The sequence below is a fragment of the Amblyomma americanum genome, chromosome 2 (assembly GCF_052857255.1).
Source record: "Amblyomma americanum isolate KBUSLIRL-KWMA chromosome 2, ASM5285725v1, whole genome shotgun sequence".
In the NCBI taxonomy this organism is placed as follows: Eukaryota; Metazoa; Arthropoda; class Arachnida; order Ixodida; family Ixodidae; genus Amblyomma; species Amblyomma americanum.
The window spans coordinates 210,339,582-210,361,670 of record NC_135498.1 but is presented as its reverse complement, the minus strand read 5'-3'; the positions used below and the strand labels follow the sequence as shown (position 1 = coordinate 210,361,670).

The 22,089-nt window shown below is 46.9% G+C and overlaps 1 protein-coding gene across 4 annotated transcripts in view; it reads left to right on the top strand.

Annotated features, from left to right (window-relative positions):
- LOC144122121 (rifampicin phosphotransferase-like) overlaps positions 1-22,089 on the top strand; it is a 798,972-nt gene that overhangs the window by 552,798 nt on the left and 224,085 nt on the right. For all 4 annotated transcript variants that reach the window (XM_077655660.1, XM_077655659.1, XM_077655661.1 and 1 more), the window contains exons 20-21: positions 18,235-18,329; positions 20,328-20,399. In XM_077655660.1, the coding sequence (XP_077511786.1) occupies positions 18,235-18,329; positions 20,328-20,399 (167 nt within the window). The remainder of the gene's footprint in view (positions 1-18,234; positions 18,330-20,327; positions 20,400-22,089) is intronic.

Here is a 22,089-nt window from a genome sequence, read left to right as displayed (position 1 = left end):
AGTATTCTATGCGATCTATAGTAGGGCGCACAACTAGAGGACAGCTCTAAGTTACTGATAGCGCGTATTGCTCTTTTTTGTATTGATAGTAAGGAATCTAAATTCGTTTTCGTTGTGGTTTGCCACACAAGAGAACAATAGCTAAAACGTGAATGTATAAGGGAGTAGTACACTAGTCGTTTGATAGAAGCTGGCAGGTAACACCTCAGTCTGTTTAAGATGCCTAAGGCACGAGAGAGATCAGTTCTAAGTGTGTGGATGTGAGCATTCCATAAGAGATTTTCGTGGAATGTCACACCTAGAAATCTGGTAGTAGAAGACTGTTGTATGTCCAGGCCATTAAATTTTAAACACGGAATTGTATACATTTCTGTACCTTTGGAGCGAAAGAGTACATACTTTGTTTTGTTTATGTTTAATGCGAGCCGGTTACTTCCCAGCCATGAGGTTAAGCCCAACATCCAATTGTTCGCCTTTCTGAACAGCGCATCTAAATCCCTACCCGAAAAGAACACATTGGTGTCGTCCGCATATAAAACCAAATTCGAGGCACCCGGTATATTTACAATATCATTAATATAGATGAGAAATAAGACTGGCCCTAGGATGGACCCTTGTGGTACACCATACAACAGAGTGTTTGTCTCTGAACATTCACCATTGATGACAGTATACTGCTCACGTGAAGTTAAATAACTCATGAGGAGAGTACCAGCTATACCCCTGACACCGTAATGCTGAAGCTTTTTTATAAGTATATCATGTTGGACACTGTCGAACGCTTTTCTAAAATCGAGGAATATACCCAGAGTTAATGCCTTGTTTTCGATATTGTGCAGAATTTCATCTTTTATTTCAAGTAGTGCTGTTTCTGAAGATTTGTTTTTCTGGAAGCCGAACTGTTGCCTTACGATAATATTTTGCGAGGTTAGAAATCCAACAAGCCTTTTGTTTATAATATGCTCAGCTATTTTCGAAAATACAGAAAGCACAGAGATCGGCCTGTAATTGTTCACGTCATCGAAAGAGCCTCCCTTGTGTATAGCCGTCACACGAGCAAGTTTCATTTTGGCTGGGAAAACTCCCTTTTCCATTATAAGATTGCAGATGTGTGCAATAGGAGTACTAACTATTTGACTCACAGCCTTCAGTGGTTTTGGTCTGATCTCATCAGTGCCAGATGCACAACCGTCTTTTAGAGACATAATTATATCTTGCACCTCGCTGAAATCAGTGGGGGACAAAAATATTGTATTCGGATTACTTGCAGTGACATAATTTTCCCAAGGTGTAGAAGAAGGGACATTTGTTGCGTCGGCTAAAGGAGCACCAGCAGCGAGAAAATGCTCATTAAACAGGTTTGAAACCTCTGCTTCAGACAGATCGGCATTCCGAAATTTCACTTTTTTTGTTTCTGCATTCTTATAGATTAACTCTCTCATGGTTTGCCATACCAGTCGTGTATTACCGTTCACCTGTGTAAATTTATGTGTGTAGTATTTGAGCTTTGCTTTTTTTAAGTCTGAATTTAGCAGATTTCGTACTTTCTTGAATGCATGAAAGTCACTTTCATCTTTTGTTTGCAAGAATGTTTGGAAAAGTCGGTTTTTCTGTTTGATTCTTTGAAACAATTCACGAGAAATCCAGGGCTTTCGTACTTTTTGTTCTTTTTTCGGGGCTTGAGGGGAAAACATGTGTTATAAGCAGATACAAAGCATGAAAGGAAAGCGTCGTAAGCGGCATCGGGGTTCGAGAGCTCCAAAATTATGTTCCAGTCAACATTTGTCAGCATGTCCCTAAACTTGTTAACATTGTACTCGGAGTAATCTCTAATTAATACTTTGTGTTCGGGGGCGACTGTGTGTTTGCAGGGTAACACACAATATATTGGCAAATGATCGCTTAAACTGCAGACCAGGGTGCCTGATTTTACATTCTCACGAGGGAAACTTGTAACGCACAGATCAAGAATACTTTGGGAACTTGGTGTAATTCTTGTCGGTGTGGTGATTACGTTGGAGCAACCATAAGACTCGTATAACTCTTTGAATTGTAAGTAGGCTTGATTGTCAAGGGAAGCATTCAGGTTGAAATCACCCACAAGAACGCTTTCAGACTTCAGCTGGACACTGAGTTCAAGTATCTTTTCAGTAAACTGCATAAAGTCACGGAGAACGCCTGATGGAGGACGGTACATGACAGAGAAAATCATACCACGACACTGTATAACTATGCATTCATAATTATCGCCAATTATCTTGAACTCCGGAAGTACCTTATAATTAAGCTTTGATCGGATGTATACAGCGATACCACCACCACGCCTCCTACAGCGACATGCAGATACAACATCATATCCGGAAAGTGAAAAACACTCGTCATCACATGAGAACCAAGTCTCTGTAAAACAAATGATGTCATAGGAATGATTAGGTTCCGACAAAAAAGAAATTACTTCATCATACTTGTTGCGTAAACTCCTGGCATTAAGATGAAAAACTGAAAGTGTGGGCAGGTTTTTCATTGTGGAAGACAATTTCAAAGAAAAACAAACTTGCCAAGAATAATCACTGCCACTACTGGCCACGGCTTGCTGCGGTCGTCCAACGCTACGTTCGAACCTGCCGTGAGTGTCAACGACGGAAAGTACCACCGACAAAACCGGCCGGCCTTCTGAAGCCAACTGATCCACCGCAAATCCCATTCCAACAAGTCGGCATGGACTTGCTGGGCCCATTCCCGGTGTCCTCCATGGGAAACCGGTATATTGTTGTTGCCACGGACTACCTAAGTCGCTCTTGTGAAACCAAGGCTCTTCCCCGTGGCACCGCGGCTGAAATTGCACAGTTCTTTGTTCACCACATCGTGCTTCGCCACGGCGCCCCCGTGGTTGTATTAACTGACCGGGGAACTGCGTTTACGTCGGCTCTTACACACGAGGTCCTCCGTCTTAGTGGCACCAGTCATAGAAAAACGACTGCTTACCATCCTCAAACCAATGGACTTACTGAGAGGCTGAACAAGACCATCACAGATATGATGTCTATGTATGTCGACGCTGACCATCGCAACTGGGACGAAATACTTCCCTACATCACGTTTGCGTACAACACCGCCCTCCAAGAAACGACGCGCTTCACCCCCTTCCGTTTGGTGTATGGCCGAGATGCCCTGACCATGCTTGACGCCATGCTGCTCCCGGATTGTACCCGCTCGTCTGTCCCAGGCGCTGACCAATTCGTTTGCGATGCAGAAGCCGCTCGCCACCTTGCTCGACAACGCATTCGCCACCAGAAGACAACTGACGCCCGGCGTTACAACCTCCAACACAGGGAGGTGATTTACCAACCCGGCGAGCACGTCTGGGTATGGAGCCCTATACGTGTGCGCGGTCGCTCTGAAAAGCTTCTGCGGCGCTACTTCAGCCCCTACGAGGTGCTACGTCCACTCAGCGATGTGAACTATGAAGTGTACCCGCAAGGAGTTGTCCGGTCTTCTCGCCCGCCCAAGTCTGAAGTCGTCCACGTGTCCCGCATGAAACCGTATTACGCCCGTTAGCCCCTCCCGGAATTCACATTCAGTGCTGCCACCACACGCCATCGCACTTTCGTTGTCTCCACACTCTTTATCCCCCTTGCCGGAGGCATCGAGGCGATGCCTCTTGAAAGGAGGGGGGCAATGCCACACTGCTCACATTCTGCGAGCGCCGCCATGCGGCCGAGCGGCATTACTGGGCTCGCGTGGGAGCGAAGAAGAGGACGTTCCCGTTCGAACGCGCGCGGCTGGGTTTCTGGCCTTCGGATTAAAAAAGCCCCTTTTTCGTGCCGCCCTACGTTTGTCGGCGACAATATAACCTAATTTCCGGAGAGATTTTCTGAAGAGATTAAAGCACTGTTAGGATTATCAAAGTGTTTGGAGGACCACAGGTTTCCATAGAAGAGGCGAAACACGCAACCGGATAATGCTGACTGCATTATAATTCTAGATCATCCCCTATTTTTCCCGCGCATTTTGTACGCATATCAGAACAGAAAAAGTATTGTGTGTGCTACTTGTGGCGTTTACGTGCTCTGCTGACTACGTTATCAAAGAGTAATTTCTGGATAACAATGTAACTACTAAAAATATAGCAGACACAGGACAGAGGCAGGCAACAACAGGCTGCGGGTTTAGTAACTTTGTCTTACCAACTGGTCTGCAACTTTACCATCCTTGAATTTTTGGATGCTCTATTAACGCCATAGCATAAACGTTATCGTCGCACCAAAGCCCCGCTGACATCCGGTGTGACGAAATTCCTTGGTCGGTCGAAACGGCGATGATGTCACACGTGCCACGTGGCCACGAAATATCAACCGAAAAGGACCTGCCAGCAAATTAAAAAAAAACAATGTTGGGGTTTTAACGTATTCAAAGCGAGCAAGCATGGGGAAGCATGTGTTTGGCCTGATTGGCTCATGGTTTTGCTTTACTGGGTCGTCAGCACGTCTGGCAACGATATGAGACTCGGGTCAAGCTCTGATCGAGGTTCAGCTTATATGATCTGTTCGCGCCGCAGATGGACGTTCATGAAGACGACGATGTGCAATGCACAGCGCGAGTGTGTGTAGCAGTTTAACACACCAGGCGTGATCGGCTACGGTGATGGTGCTCTCGTGCAGTGGCCAGCGAAAGTGATCTGTTCACGTCGCTGCGTATTCTAGCCACGGTCTCGGCAATATTTACGCTATTAAAGGTCAAGTCTTCAGCGATGGTCCAGATTTTGCAGCTTTGGTCGTGAAGTAGAGCTCTTGAGTGCAATGCGGATTACGAAGGGTGAAGAGGTATATTAAGAAGGATAAGGAACAAAATGATATGAAAACGGAAGGAACAAGACGGACGCAAAGTTTTAGTGACAGGACTGTGAGACTATTCACACATTTTAGTTGCGTGTTTTCTTCTTTAGCATGATGTGTTTGATGTTAGCATACATGGATCACCGCGTGGTATTCGGTTACTGCCACTGAATAATTTTTAATTTGAATTTCTTTTCTCGTACTATTTCGGTATCATCAACAGAGCGATGGCTGTGACATGTAGGCCTTTAGGCCACTTTAAGCACAAAAACATCTGCAATATAAACATTAATAGGTAGTTTTAATGCATCACAACACATAAACCAACTGCCTCAACAACTGGAGGGGCAAGAAGTGAACGTATCAGCAGTTATATTGCCGTGTAAGAGTGAGAGCTCTACTTAATGACCAAAGCAGTAAAAGCTGATGCATCGCTGAAGCTTTGGCATTGTTATTTACCTTGAATAAATAAAATAATGATTCCTGTGACTGCGGGTAATACCCACGGTGGCGCGAAAAGATCAGCTTCGCTGTCAACTGCACGAGGGCACGACGCTATAGCCACTGCCGATCACGCATGGTGTTAACCTGCAACACACTCTCGCGCTGAACATTGCATATCAACTTCCGTCGATGGCGCGAACAAATCAGATCAGCTTAACCTCGACCAGAGCTTAATCTGAGTCTACTATCGCTGCCAGAAGTACCGACGACCCAGCAAAGCAAGACCACGAGCCAACCTGATCAAACACAAGCTTTCGGACGTCTACTCGCTTTGACTACTTTGAAAGCCTGCAATTTTTTCTGATCCTTCACGTGACCTAAAACCTAACTGCACGTCAAAGCCATCGGTCGGTCGATGCAACTAAAACCGAAACCGAAAATTTTTCCAAAGCGGAATTGAGGCAATTGGCTTTCGGAAAATCATGTCCGCATAAATTGTTTGAAAGTGTTCAAATGCAAACTGAGCGATTGCGAATGTCAGGCTTTCCTCCAGATTTATTTTCAGCTGTTGCAGAGACGCTACTACAAAAGAAAAAGCGCATCAAAAAGACTGATAAGCAAGATCAGAGGCTGTCAACTCCAGTAATTCCATACCTTCACAGAGTTTCTTATAATCTTAAGAAAGTTGCAAGAAGATACGATGGTAAAGTGCTCTCCTCCGCCCCAAGCAAGCTGTCAAAAGTTTTTACAATCATGGTTAGTAAGAAAAAGCCGATTTACACTATAAACCACCGACTCGGTTTCAACCGTTGCACTACGATGGTAGTGTACAGCATTCAGCTCACTTGCAATAGAGTGTACATTGTCAAAACGCGACGCTGTTTTAATGAAAGAGCTAGGGAGCATTACAATCTGGTGAAAGAAGGGAAGAGTGGTGATCTTGCTATCCACTGCTGGGATTGTAAGTGTAAACCTATATTTCGGAAAACTAAATTTCTTGGGCGTGGAAAAAATTCGATAGAAAGAGAGATTATTGAGGCATATCACATAAGAAATGCAGGTGGTCAGTGTGTCAGCACCGCTTCCTTGTCTCTTCTTGATAATGAAATGGTGTTATTGAATCATTGCGGTTGATTGCCACGAGGCGATTGTAGCGCTCTACTTAAGCTTTGGTCTTCTCAATAAAAACTAGTTGGAAGTGCACCATTCATCCTGTCGTATGTGTGTATATTTCGTCCCCATTTGTTCCTGCTGCTACGTTTTTTCAAGATAGATCAATACCAACTGGCCGAAACTTCACTGATTTTGCATATTTAAAAGAATGATCGATACTGTACTTCGTGGCCTGAAGTGGAGAATCTGCTTGTATTACTTGGATGACATTGTTATCTTTTCTTCAACTTTTCACGACCATCTCACGCGCCTGATTGAGGTTTTCACGTGCCTCGCTTCAGCGGTCCTTCAGCTGAACACCAAGAAGTGCCACTTTGCGCAGAAGGAAATTAAAATTTTGGGAAATCTCGTTAGCCACGACGGCGTTCGTTCAGACCCTGAAAAAATCATCGCGGTCCTGAACTTTCCTCATCCTCAACGGACAGCAAATTTGCGCAGCTTTCTCGGCCTTGCATCCTATTTCCGACGTTTTATTAGAAATTTCGCAAATATTGCTGCTCCAGTTCATGAACTACTTAAAGTGCACAGCACATTAGTTTGGACTCACCAGTGCGATACTGCTTTTACCAACCTCAAGCACGCCCTCAAATCGAACCCTGTCCTTAGCCACTTCAATGACACCGCTCCAACCACCCTGCATACTGATGCCAGTGGTCACGGTCTCGGCGCTGTACTTCTGCATCGCAACGCTACTTCGCGTGAGAAAGTGATTGTGTTCGTCAGCCAGACCCTAACTCCAGCAGAGAAAAATTTCACCATTACCTAGCAGGAATGTTTGGCAGTCCAAAAATTCCGCCCTTACCTAAACGGTCGCCCTTCAAAGTTGTGAACGATCACCATGCTCTTTGCTGGGTGTCTTCGCTAAAAAGTTTGACACGACGACTTTGCAGCTGGATTCTCCGCTTACAACAGTACCATTTCGACATCCTTTATAAATCGGGTCGCCAACACCAGGACGCTGACACGCTTTCTCGCTGCCTACTTTTGGAATCAGCCTGCTGTTTTTGTACGCAAAGCCTTTCCTCCTCTGACCAGAGTCGACCCTCTCCGACGCACATCACAACATATTCTTTTGACGACTCCGACAACAAACACGGTTTTCGCTCGCAGCAACTTGCCGACGCCTACTGCCGTCCCATCATCGACTGCCTTACCGGCGCTTCGAACCCACCCAATGCCCGCCTTCGCCGACAGCTACGCAAGTTCAACCTCGAGGATGGCATCCTACGCCGCTAAATTTATTGCCCCGATGGAACACGCTGGATCCCAGTCGTGCCGCGGGTGCTTCGCTCCCATATCTTAGTGGCTTTGCACGCTGACGCTACTGCCGGCCACCTAGGTTTCCACAAAACCTACGACTGCGCGAAGTGACGTTTCTTTTGGCCTGAGCTATCCTCTACCGTTGCTAAATACGTCGCTTCCTGCCTCTTGTGTCAACGTCGCAAACGGCCGACTTCTCTACCCGCTGGCCTCTTACAACCCCTTCACTGTCCCGCCACGCCGTTAGAAGTTATTGGCATCGACTTATATGGTCCTCTGCCTCTCTCCGATCCAGGTAATCATTGAGTAATCACAGGTGTCGACCATTTTACGCGGCACGCCGAGAGAGCACCCGTGCCCACTGGCTCGGCTCAAGAGGTTGCTAATTTCTTTTTGCGATCTATTGTACTGCGGCATGGTGCTCTCCGGGTGCTCCTAAGTGACCGCGGGAAGACCTTCTTATCGACAGTCGTTGCCGAAGTTCTTCACGCATCATCCACCCTTCATAAGACAACCTCAAGCTACCATCCCCAGACCAGCGGTCTAATTGAGCGTTTTCATCGCACCCTATCGGATATGACCTCCATGTACGTGACACCGGATCATTGAAATTGGGACACTATTCTACCGTTAGTCACTTTCGCCTATAATACAGCAATACAGCGGACTACCCGTTACTCTCCGTTCTTCCTCGTTTACGGCCGTCCTCCCACCACAATTCTGAACAGTTCTTTATTCTCAACGCCTGAGTACACCTCCACATCAGTACCTGCCCAGTTCGTATCCCGTGCGGCCAGATGCCGTCACCTTGCTCGCCTCAACACTGAAGCCTGCCAGGAAGACCGCAAGAGTCGCTACGGTTCCCTCATCGTGTGATCTCTTCCCGACCAATAACGAAGTAGTTTTTTTCACGCCACTGCACACACCTGGCCTTAGTGACAATTTTCTCCACCGTTACCTTGGTCCCTGCAGGGTCATCAGTCGCACTTCCCCAGTGAACTACAGTGTCACACATGTTGTTCCCCCTGTCGATCGACGCCACCGTGGTACTGAAATTGTCCACGTTTCCCGTTTGAAACCGTTTGTGTGCCGCGGAGCTTCGGTTGCATAGGAGCGGTCAGGACGGCCGCTTCCGACCACCGGGGCAGATTGTGTGTGCCTTCCACGGATCTTCTTTCACTTCTACATTCCATCATCATCCCACGACTCCGCCTGGGGCACGCGCCTCGGGTCCACCATTAGAATAAACGCAAGGCACGGTCTAGCCTTCGTCCACAAACGTCCTGCCATCTCGGCCTGCCTTCCTTCAGAACTATTATTAGTGACTGTGCGCATAGCGGGGCAGATCCGACAGGTTTTAGTTCATTATTAACATATAAGTGACGCTACGGTGGAGCAATTGCCGGCAGAATTAGCAAGGCTAATCCCACCTTTAACATACAACTTAACTCAACGCCATTTAGAAAAGGCATATGACACAACCTTGCGGTTCGGGATTCTTCAAGACCTTGCCGATCTTGACATCTGCGGCAGGATGTTGAACGGCGTAAAAAACGTCTTGTCTAACGCTTGTTTGATGTACGCCTAGGCTTTCCCCTTCCAAAGAATTTTATTCTTGAGAATGGAGTACCTCAAAGGTGTATCTTAAGTACAACACTCTTCGTCGTGAAAATGAATTCTATTAGGAACGAAATTCCAATGTAATCTGTAATCTGTGTATGTAATCTATTTATGTTGACAATCTTCAGGTTTCACGCGCATCTCGCAACATATCTACATGCGAAAGACAAATACAGTTAACAATAAATAAATTGGCAACCTGGGCAGAGAGAGGTGGTTTCCGTTTCTCTCCAAAAAAAATCAGTGTCCTTATATTTTTTTACTGAAACGGGGCTTACAAAGAGACCGCACATTAGACATAAACTAAACTGAACTACCTTTCAAAAATGAACACAAGTTCCTAGGCATAACTTTCGACAAAAACGCTTTCCTGAGGGGGAAGACGAAGAATTTGTTCTTACTAGAACGTTGCCTTCACGTCTCTGCAGTTCTTTTGTAATCTGTGCTATAACCAGGGAGGCACCGCTCCCTTTCACACACGGTGATGCAAGTGGAGGCTCATGGGCCTCCCTTGGAACACGGTGAGTCGGCAGCGGCCGCCCAGAGGAAACGCCTGTACCATCTTAGTGACGCGAGCAGCCAGGCCACCGATGTGTACTCGGTGGCCAGTGATAACTCTTCGACGGACGATGGGTTCGTACTGGTCCTCACCAAGAAGGCCAAGCGAAGACTGCGCCGACGTGAACACTCGTCTTCATCAAGCACGTCTACGATCATCAAGACGCAAAGTCCGCCGACACATACTCTCTTGCTTGTGCCTGATAAGCCAACCGGAAACATAAACCACCTGAACAGGCAAGCCACGTCTTTGTTCCTTGAAGTCCTCATCCTTGGGGGGATTAAAGACGTGAGATTCAAACCCTACAAAAACTTCCCTGGCATTGAGGGAGCCCGACGGTTTGTGAAGGCGGACTTGCTGCTTCCGACGTTAACTAGCCATCACTACCGCAACCTTGCACGTCTAATGGGCCAAGAACGTCAATGCCATCTGCAATTTCTGCGCCCACTGCTGATTCGGAGAAAGACTAAGACCTCGGCCATGGCCAAGACCTGCAGGTTATAGCGATGCTCAAGTGCGTCCTTAGTGCCATCCACGCTGTGCTGGCAGGCCTGCGCACGCCAGCAGCGCAGAATGCGCTTCAAGTACTGGACGCGTTATCTCCAGTTCTAGCGGCTCAACAGTAGCAGGAACAATGGCTCCCCCAGCATTATCATTTGATAACTAGCTGAAGCAAGCCTCTATATTTCAATGGAATGTCCGCGGAATGCAGTCCCAAATTTCAGATATTTGGCAATGTGTTTACGTAAATAATTTCACCATCCGTGTCATTTGTGAGCGGAATGTACCAAAGATATTGCGATTGTCCGCCTACGAGGTGTCTGCATCTCCCTCGCAAAGAAAGAACAGTAATGTCATCGTCTACATTCGGCGTGAACTTGCGTATGTGCTTCATCCTGTTTCCCCCAATAACTACAATCAGTACGTTTGCCTAACAGTGAAGAGGTGTAATCTCACGTTTACGCTTGTGGGTGCGTGTCTGTGGCCATAAGACGATTTGACCCCGCACGATTGAGTTACTTTATGGCGGTTACACCCGTCCCTTGGATCATCATGGGTGATTTTAACTCTCATCAGACTATGTGAGGAGGCATTAGAATGAACACTACGGTACGAAAGCTTGTGTCCTTCGCCTTTGACCATGACCTTCAGTGTCTAAATGACGCTTCCCCAACCTATATTCAGGGAAAACTTGCAACAGCTGTCTCGACTTGGCTTTCGTTTCTCGATGCCTTATCAGCAACGTCCGCTGGTTTTCGGATATTGAAACCCGCGGAAGTGACCATATCGCTACATATCTGATCATTACTGGCCTTTCCACATGCACCTCTGCCACACGCATGCGACGCATCGATTGGTCAGTGTTTCAAGCACTTATGGAAGAGGCTTGCAGAGAAGGTTCCTCCGCTGATTTGGAAGAGGAAATTAGGGAGGCCCTTGAAAACGCGACACGGTTATTCACCCAATTAAGAAGTACACGGAATTCGATATAGAGTAGCAGCACCTGCGGTCACTGCGACCGAAGGTAGAGCGAAAATACCGACGCGCAGAGTCGAGCCTTGACCTCAGTGATGCGAGGCGCATGCAGAAGAAAATTCAGCGCGGAATTAAAGCCCTCCAGTCACAGCGTTGGAGGTCATTCTGTGAAACTCTTGATCCACGGAAACCTTTGTCGCGCATCTGCAATGTCTTTCATGCCATTCGAACATAACCACTCTGCACCCTTTCAAGTCCCTCGCACTAGCAGGGCCATCCACCCCATACCTCATACGCTGCACTGCAGCGATGTTCCCGCTTCTCGGGATTTTCAGATAGACCTTCCCTTCTCCGTGGAGGTACTTGATGCAGCGCAGGCTTGTTTAAGACGGTCATCATCGCCGGGACTGGACGGTGTGCCATTATTTGTACTTGCAAACCTTGAACAAGAAGCTAGGCATGCCCTTTTAGTGTGTCACAACAAATCATGGAATGAGGGTACAGTTACAGACGAGTGGAAGTCCAGACGTCTAGCTCCGCTCCTGAAACCGGGGAAATCGCCAATTGAGCTGACATCATACCGTCCAACTGCACTGGCTAGCTGCGTTGGCAAAGTACTGGAAAGGATGGTACTTATACGCATGGAGTGATACCTGGAGCGCTACCGTATATATCCGGCTATATTATCCGTGTTTCGGCATGGATGCTCTTGTATTGACAACGTGGTCGACCTGGTGTCATCCGTCCGGTGCCAAAAACATTTGAAGCGTTTGACCGCGGCTTTGTTTCTGGATATAAAAGGCGTATACGACAATGTAACTCACCAGAATATTTTGGACGCTCTGGAAGCTGCCGAGCTTGGTGGTCGCGTATTCTGCTGGATATGCAGTGATTTAACCAGCAGGTCTCTCTGTGCAAACTAAGGATGGCCCAACATTCTCTCATTTAACTTCCCGTGGAGTCCCGCAGGGTGGAATGCTTACTCCAACGCTGTTCAACCCTACATTTGTCGGGCTTGTCGAAATACTAGCACAGTGGGCGCAACTCTCAATGTACGCGGACGGCATCTGTATCTGGGCAGCCGGGGTTACGCACCCACAATTTCGAGCGAGGCTTCAAAAGGCGTCAAGTATTCTTGCGGCCTACAGGCACTTACAAGGCTTACAGATTTCAACCGAAAAGTGCTCGCTTGTTGCCCTTACACGCAAGAACATGGCTCATTATACCATATGCATAAGCGGCACTGCAGTACCCTAAGCAAAGAGCGATCGGTTTCTGGAAGTATTCATCGACTGAAATCTGTCATGGACCCCCCATATTTCATACATGAAAAAGAGACTGACAGCCGTTTCTCATGGTGTCGCCATTCTTGGGGGAAAGTCGTGGGGAGCGTCAGTGCTGTACATAATGCAGCTCTACAACGCCTTATATTCATGGATTTCTTCGCTACACCTTCCCTGCACTTAGAAACATTCAAAAAACAAACATGCGAAGTCTGCAAAGCGTTCAGGCTCAAGCTCTTCGGAATTGCATAGGATTTCCGAAATGGGACTCTACGGCCGCATCTATACTCTTTGCCCAGGAGCATCCAATCTCTACCTACCTAACAGTTGCCGCACTGAGGGCACATTTTCAACACATATCCTGGGTTCCCTCTCATCATCTTGCTAGTATTCCTATTACCAGGCCACGCACATCGTTTACAAACACCATTGATGCACATCGCGCCATTCTTCCGTCTCAGTTTACACCTGCCTATAAACTGTCCTCCCCACTTTGGCGCCTGCCCAATCTCCGTATGCTTCTTTCAAAAACTGGCACCAGCAAGACGATCGATTTATCGCGAATAGAACTAAAACAAGTCACTCTTGAATATTTCAATGAGCACCGGGTGCACGTCTATACCGACGGCTCTGTGAACCCTATCAGTTCTTCGGGCTCTGTGGTCATACCCGCAAGGACTACATAAATTAGAGATAAGATAGCTCACCAGACTTCTTCGACGGGTGCAGAACCCACCGCTCTTCGTGTCGTCATTGAACACATCAATCAGCAGCGCCCTCAGCAGTGGTTCATTTTACCCGATTTCAAACCTGCCCCCCAAGGCTTCCAAGCTGCTCTTCGCCGGCAACTGCATCACTATACCATAAATATAGGCCTCGACATTATCTACCAATGGCTACCGGGACACAGCGGCATAGTAGGCAGTCACCGCACGGATGAGGTCGCGCGAACTGCTCACCACGACGGCGATTTTGTGTCGATCCCCATTTCGAGATCAGACGCAGCGGAAAGGCTTTGCGCACTTGTGCGGGACATCACGCTTGCCGCGTGAAACTCCAGCTAATTTCCCAATTCACTTTTAAAATTATTGTACCCAGATCTGAAGCTCCGGCTTCCATCCGGCGTAATACGACATGAAGAAACTTTGCTGTGTCGCCTATTGCTTGGTGTAGCTTTCACCAACCATTACTCGTTCTTAATCGGTATGGCTCATAGACCTGCATGTGCCATCTGCAGATATGACGATACCATGTACCACATTCTTTGTGACTGCCCTGCCGACAGCCCCGAAGCGCAGACTCTCTGCCGTGCGCTGGAGCGCCTATATCCACGTCCACTGACGGAAATGATTCTCGGCCACTGGCTGCGGCGTCGGCGGTGAGGGCCTCCAAGGCACTGCTCCGCTTCTTGGGAACTTCTTGCCAGCACGATAGGTTGTGACTTTAACGTACGCTGACTTTTCAAAGGGACCAATTTTTCTGATACTCTTCTTTCTCTCATTTTTTTATCGCCTCACCCCTTACCCCATGTAGGATAGCAAACCGATTATTCTTCCGGTTAACCTCCCTGCCAGTCCTCTTCTTCTTTCTCCTCCTCCTCCTTGCTTTCGTGCCTCACGTAAACGCGCTGAAAAAGAAAGTGTCACAGTGTTTGAAAAAACTGAAAGTCCTTTCACGCAAACACTGGGGTTCTGATCGGGTATGGCTTCTGCAAATTTATCGCTCTGGAGAACGTTCCCTTTTTGGCTATGGTCGTATAGTGTACGTTTCAGGAAGGCCATCGTACTTGAACTGACTCGAACCAGTGCACAATTTAGATTTACGTCTTTCAACTACTGCTTAGGGCGTCACCCGTAAACGGTCTTTTATGTTTAAACTAACAAACCATCACTCACATAGAGAAGAAGAAGCATGCTCACGTGCTCATACATTCATAAAATTCGAGCCCTACCGAAACATATCTTTTACGAAGTAGTTACAAAGTGCCCATATAAAAGACTCTTTAATAAAAAACTACAATCTACCAGGCCACTCCTCCAGCGTTTTGAAGATATTTGCCACAATCTCGGCGTACTGAGTACATTACCTAGCATTGCGCTCAGACGAGATCCACTGCCTCCATGGTACGATTTTCCTGCAATGTGCGAGTTCACTCTTACAGTTTCGCAAGAAGGAAACTCGAAAGCACTATATACTACAAGAATTTATAGCACTCGAGGAAAACCGTCTTGGTTTCACAGACTTTTATGCTGATGGTTCAAAGACGGGTGCCCACGGAGGAAGCGCAGTAGTGCGAGGGCATGAGAAGGAAATAATCAGACTTCCAGAGTGTGCACCAATTTTCCCAGCAGAGTGTTACGGTGCAGCCGTGGGAAAAATATTAAAAGAACCTCAAGAACCGTATTTTTTACACAGATTCTCTCAGGTTACTTACATCTCCCCACTCTTTAAATGCAATCATTCTGATGTTCTGCGACATCATACACAACATAATAAAAGTCATACATCAAGGAAAAAATATAAAACTTTGCTGGGTGCTGAGTCATGTCGGAACTAAAGGTAGCGAGAGAGCAGACCTCCGCGCGGCGCAGGCTTGTGGCAAGCAAATAAAGCAGAGTACATATTCCGTGTAAGAATTGCATGAACTCGGTACATTGTAAAATAGGAAAAAAAATGACAGGGACAATGAAGCAAGTAACAAACTACACTTGTTAGAGCCGGTTTTAGGAGAATGGAATTCCTGCACCCAACAAGAACGTTTGAAGGAGGTGATAATCTGCCGTCTTCGTATAGGAGAGGCACACCTCACACATAATTCCTTACAAACAAAACAAGAGAAGCCCCAATGTGAATTATGTAAAGATGGGCTAATAGTAGGCCATGTTTACTTTTCATGTAAAAAACTAGAAACACTGAGGCAAAAGCATTCTGCAGCTTTTTTTACAATAAACGCTCACTATTCACTCCACATTACTTTGAGGAGGAGATGCACTTGTCCACATTTCACAGGTTTTAAAGTTTTTAAAGAGAGCATATGTCTTAAACAAATTGAAGATATGATAATATTGCGCAATTTAAAACAAGAGACTTTTTTAACCACACTTCAGCCAATTTATCATTCCTGAGAAGAAGGCTGAGTTCTTTATTAGATATGTTGGGAGCTTCAGCATCCTTGCACAGGCAAGGATGGTTGCAGAGGTTACTCGATATTCTCTAAAGCTCTTAATAATGTCCATTTTCATAATATAATTTCATTGGCATCACTAGGTAGTAAAACTTACGTTTTAGGCCATCTACACCACCGATAACTTCCAGAATTTTTATAAAATTCTGCAGAAAATTTTTATATGCCTTGTGCTTGGCGCATGACGGCCTTAGCTTCCAATGTGCCGTTAAACCCAACACAATACAACAAAACATTAAATGAGAACAGCATGATTTGATTCATACAAACTGTTGCTAATATTTAAGAGGTGTATTATCACCGGTCAATTTCTGAAGTAAAATGCGTGCGTCGACACCCATTAATTTTCGCGCATCTCAGTCTACTCTACACCACCACTCAGTTCAAAAGTCTAGCAACTCGTTCTATTAATGCGTGCGCGCTACTCCGATGGGTAACAACCCCGAGAAAAATCGTCCGTTGTCCGTTCCCTTGTCTGTCCGCAGCTGGCCTAGCGCGAGCGCTCCACCCCGCGGCACTGCCAGCTCATCGTTGTCTTCAATGTAGCAAAAAACACTGCTTTCACACTGATTCGTATGTAGTGAGCATTCTGTGCAGTTTTTCAGTCAGCGCGTCACGACTTTCAGTTGCATGGCGGGAAGATTTTGAAATCGAACTTTTTCAGCTATAAATGCGTCTCTTGCTACCAGACAACAGTCAACACAGCCATGAAGAGCCATGAAACCATTTTTTGCTGAGGATTTTGAATTATGGTATTGTCGACATTGTAGTTTTCATTGCTCAGCTGCTAATCAAATAATACTTATCTATTTTCCAAATTTAACAGAGGGATTTGGGGACAACCACTGGAGATGACAGCAAATCGACACAAATACACACTACGCGTCGTTACTGCAGGCCTGACCGCCGTGATATGTGTGACAGTCCGCGCGAGCTTGGCATATGTCGACGGCAGCAACAGCGATAAAAGACGACGACAGAAGTAGGGGACAGCGCAGCGCTCATCGGTCCCTTACCTCTCCCGTCGTCTTTTCGCGCTGCAGCCACCACAATACAAACGCCTAGCCCAACTCGCCATTCATCACACGTCGTTGAGGCTCATGTCGAACCGGTGTCGCGTATCTTTTGCGTTTGCTTCCGATACGTCCATGTTTGAAAGTAATTCTCCGTAGAAAATATTTGTTGAAAAGTAATTGCAATATGATTAATCAGTACTGAGAATTTGCGTTGAAATAGCATTGTTTTTTATTGGGAAAACATTCAGGCTTGTTGACATTTCTTGAATATTGGCCACTGAAATACAATCCAAATTATATTGAGTACTATTGTGTTGAAATGTGGTTTTTAGTTTTGAAGTTGTGTTAAAATTTTGTTTCGTTGATATTTTGCTGGAGAGTTTTGAGAACTGTCCCTGCGAAGAGCTGAGAAGAAAAATTTTATGCATTCCTTCCTATTACGCAGGAAACCCATGCACTTGCGATCCGCGGCGCGTATATCCTTAAACAAGAAATGGAGGCAACCAGTGCTCCCACTTTTATACTGCAGGCTCGTGTTGATGTGCTGCTGCAGATACACAGACGGTGATAATATTCGCGCGCACACACACCCACGCACGCACACAGCCATCGCATTACACGGGAAGGGACTGTTTGCAACGGGACTTTAAAATTCTGAATGACTCAAAATTCACTCTTGCTGCTTTACCTCAGCCTCATCCCTACATGCTCCTCTACAAGGGTGTCTCGATCGACGCAGGTGATGAACTACCAATCATTAAAGTTATCTAAATTATTGCGGGACTATTTGTTTGTTTCATTTCCATTACTATTAATCAGGCTCACATGCAATGTTCTTGTACCTGAATACCTTGATTCCTTCAAGGACACCAAAACTAAGCCAATAGTAAGAGCCGCTTTTGCATGAACGAACATACGGCCCTCCACAAAACACAGGTCTGAGGGTGCATTGTAGCATCGGCACTTTTTTTTCCTGTGGAGGGGAGAGTTTGAGCGGTTTACTGAAGTCTCTACAAGCGCTGCGGTCTTACTGAGCATTAAGAACATGCTAAGACTGGGGTGCATCAGGCGCATCAAGATTAGGCCTACTTTATGTAAGCTAGGCTTGGCTACACCATTGTGTTCACAACAGAATCTCAGCAACATGTATTGAGCAAATACCTCATAGCGAAATACTCAAATAAAATTTGGTTGAGGCTTGTTGAATAAACTCGATGACTGTTGAATTAGCATTGAAAAATCGTTGAGTCAAAAAAACCTCAGCAGAATATAAACGAAAACTCAATGCTCATTTTTGTAACGCGGACCTTGATTGTGCATGACCGGTCGAGTGAAGGGAGTTCTTTCTGGCAGCGCGAATGAGGGGTACCTTTTCCCTGCGCAGTCGGCGGAGGCACGGAGCTACGGCGGGACGAGCCCACTGTCGGCTGCTGTCTGTCGCAGGACCAGATCCGGCGTCTGGGAAGGCTCGCCGTGCAGGTGAGCAGTGCTCCACTGCCACTTGCAGTGGAGACTCTGGCATTAAACGCCAAAGAGCAGCAGCAGACGATTAGAAAGAAGCCCTCGCAAACGCTTCCCCTTGAGCGCTCATAGCACGCAGCGCAGCCACAGAGAGCGGAACGAGTGCAGCAAAGCCGTCTGGAATGCATAGCTTGCTTCGAGTTTTGTTCCAAGAGATGTGCTGTGGAAAGAGCCTCGTAAAGAAAAACGCGAGACACGACAGGAGCACCGAAACATGGACGCCGCATATAGGGGAAGATGCTAAAACCACCGCCGGAGCGGCATAAGCGCTTTATTCTATCCTAGCCTGCTGAAAAGGGCCGCTCACTCCGCTGGGGCGCATCTCACGGCTTTCTAGTTTGACTGAGGCCAAATTCTTCTATAGAAACGCGAAGGGCGCAAGAAGACAGGGTAATTCGGGAACACGCACCGAGAAAATATGCACGAAGTGTTTCGTTAGCACGGCATGGTTTGTTTTAGACTTAGACGCCATCCTAGAACGCAGGAATGCTTTTGAAAAGAGAATAAGGGCTCATTTCGGCGGCAATATGTGAAGTTGAAGCTGATTAAAAATATACAGAGAACACTACGCGATAATTATTTTTCTGTCCCATCGAAATGATTTAGAGTAAATTTGCACTCAAGAGTGAGGCCTACGCGTCGGCTATTTTAGAGGGGTGACACCTAATGTTTCGTTGTGATGTCTGCTGTTTCTACTGTCTCTCTTGCTAGCCGCTAGAAAAAAAAATTGACAATGGCTTAACTTGGCTAACCCTGGAATTCGGTGAAAAGCAAGCACACTTGCTAAGCGTCTGAGGCTCGTCCAGGGCAGCTCCGCTACACGTTCGCGACATGCGTTCTATATATACCCACACTGCCACGTGGGTATGACGTAGTATCGCATGGTCTTATGTCACCACCATGCATCTCATCATCATCATCATCATCAGCCTTACTACACCCACTGCACGGCAAAGGCCTCTCCCATGTCTCGCCAATTAACCCTATCCTTTGCCAGCTGCATCCACCCTTTGCCTGCAAACTTCTTAATCTCATCCGCCCACCTAACCTTCTGCCGCCCCCTGCTCCGCTTACTTTCTCTTAGAATCCACTCCGTTACCCTTAAGGACCAGGGGTTAACTTGCCTTCGCATTACATGCCCTGCCCAAGCCCATTTCTTTCTCTTGATTTCGACTAAGATGTCATTAACCCGTGTTTGTTCCCTCACCCATTCTGCCCGCTTCCGATCTCTTAACGTCGCTCCTATCATTTTTCTTTCCATGGCTTGCTGCGTTGTCCTTAACTTAAGCTGAACTCTTTTCGTTAGCCTCCACGTTTCTGCCCCGTAGGTGAGTACCGGTAAGATTATGCTGTTGTACACTTTCCTCTTGTTGTACACTTTCCATCTCATCAAGTGGCTTTCAAACATCCCCATCGGTTGTTCTTAAGGTCAAAGGTCAACTCAAAGGTCACCCAATGTCAAAGCTCAACTAAATATTATGAATCAAGGTCAGGGGTCAAAGGTTCGATACCAAAGCTACGGCTCACGTGGTTGGGCTGAAGGTCGTTTAGGGCGATTATCCGGCCTACGCGACGACTGCTTTACTTAGCGTAGTGAAGCTTTGCGCTTCAAAAACAAGTTCTAGCGTGAGCCCGGGCGCTCCTCTCAGAAGGACCAGATATAGACGCGCTCCACCGTATGCCAGGCAGCCCGCTGCGCCCTTAGTAAAGCCGCGGAGCTCAACTGCGTCAGAGGGCGGCGCTCGCGGAGAGTGCCGCTTCTTTGTTCGAGTGCCCACAGGACTCTGGACGCATAACTACAGACCATCGTCACGCGATACATGACTTAAAGGGAGTGAGGCAGGAGCCGAACCTCAGTGCTGTATATTTTGGAGGTCACTGTGAAGGAAGCGGCACGGAATGTTCGCGAGCGCAGTACGCGATGTGGGCCTTGTGTGATTGTCGCGTGATTTGCAGATGGAGAGCGCATTTGGCAGTGCACGGGACATCGAATGGGCGTTCGGTAACGGCACACTCTTCGTGCTCCAGGTACGTACACTCACGTCGGGGTGGCTCAGGAAAAAGCTGCCGCACTGTGCGCCCCCGCTGGGCACCAAGAAGTGCTTATGACCTCTATGTCCTCGACGGCGCGGCCCATTTTTTTGGGGCGGCAGCTGAACACGAATCTCTCAACACATAAAACACTACTGCGTGCGCTCTCCTGAAGTTACTTTTGCAGAAGGAGGGACTCCTTTGTGGCGAAAGAGGAACAGATAGTTAGTTGGCACAATTTTACTGGCCACCAGCATTCTCTTTGGTCGGCCACGCCTCGAAGACGACACGAAGCTGCCCGTGTTCCAGGCACAGTGCAGCGGGGCCGGCCACTTTGCGGACGCCTGGCTTGTAGGACACGATGAATGCGCAGCGTTTGGTATCGTTCTTAGCGAAATGCTATCCTACTGCTACGACTTCAAAGACGACCCAATGAATTTCGCGGCCGGCCTCATGAACGTAATGAGTTTCCAACCGGCTCGTTGGAAATGGGGTTGAGGTTGCGACGTGTGTAGAAGGGAAAGTGCAAATTTATCCACTCAGTCGACATCCAGCCTCACTAGCAGCAATGGAGCCTGAACAAAGCACCAGCTTCAATTTCACGTCGCCGCCTTGGCTGCGTGTTCACTATGCTTTCCCGGGGTACCTGTAGTCCGAAGACCTTGCTGGAGCCAACGCCTCGGCAAATAGGAAAATAGACGAACAGCCAGGCGCTGCCTTTCGTTCTATATATTACATATATATTCAAATTTCAAATGCCCAAAAGGCCCATTGAAGGCATTACATAGGTTAGACATAAACGCGAACATCCTTATTTCACAAACAGAAAGCAATTGTAATGATTAGGTTTCACTCAGCTATAAGTCCAGGCACATTGTAACAGAAGGGAAGCATTATTTTAAAGGCGCACGAAAAAGCAGAAAAGAGTTAGCGAATGAGTCATCTGAAAAAGCAAATTTTATTACTGAAAGCGCGAGGATTCCAAAGAAGTTAGTAATGCTGAAGTGAATAACGAAGGCTGTCTTATTATAGCGATCCCGGCGGGCAACTGATTGAAACATGTTACTCTAAACGTTAATGGCGAATTCTTAAAAAGTAAGGTTAAGTTTGCCGGCATGATCGATGCGATGCGAAGTATATTAGGGAGGGGGGGGGGGGGTTTGATGAATATGCGAGCACGCAAATTATGAGTTACTGAGATACAGTGCGTGAAAAAAAGAACAATCAAGCGAATTTTCGTCGCACTGCCGGTGATGGCATGTTGAGTGTTCGCTTCAGTGACGAGACGGGCGATTAGGTAGGGATGACAAATTATCAATGACTGACTCATCCATGGTAGAGCAGTGCACACCACATGGGATCATGTCTTCAGTCCCTGCTGGGGGTGTCTTGTCTTTTTCTCTTCAATTATGTGTACCTTGATTGATGATTGAGTTTAGTAAATCCATGGAAAGGAAACTAAGGTGCGCTGTTGGACGAGTGGGTTTGTATTCATGGCGGAACACTTCAAGCAAGCGACAACCGGTGTAGGGTGTCCCTTAAAAACTGCAGTGCCTATCCGTATTGAATGCAGTCCCGTATTTGCACTGCACTTACACAGGTGAAATCTCTCTTCTCAGTCATTGCACTTGAATCTGTTGCAGTATATGAGAGGGGCAAACACTAGAGAGACAGACAGCACGTGTGC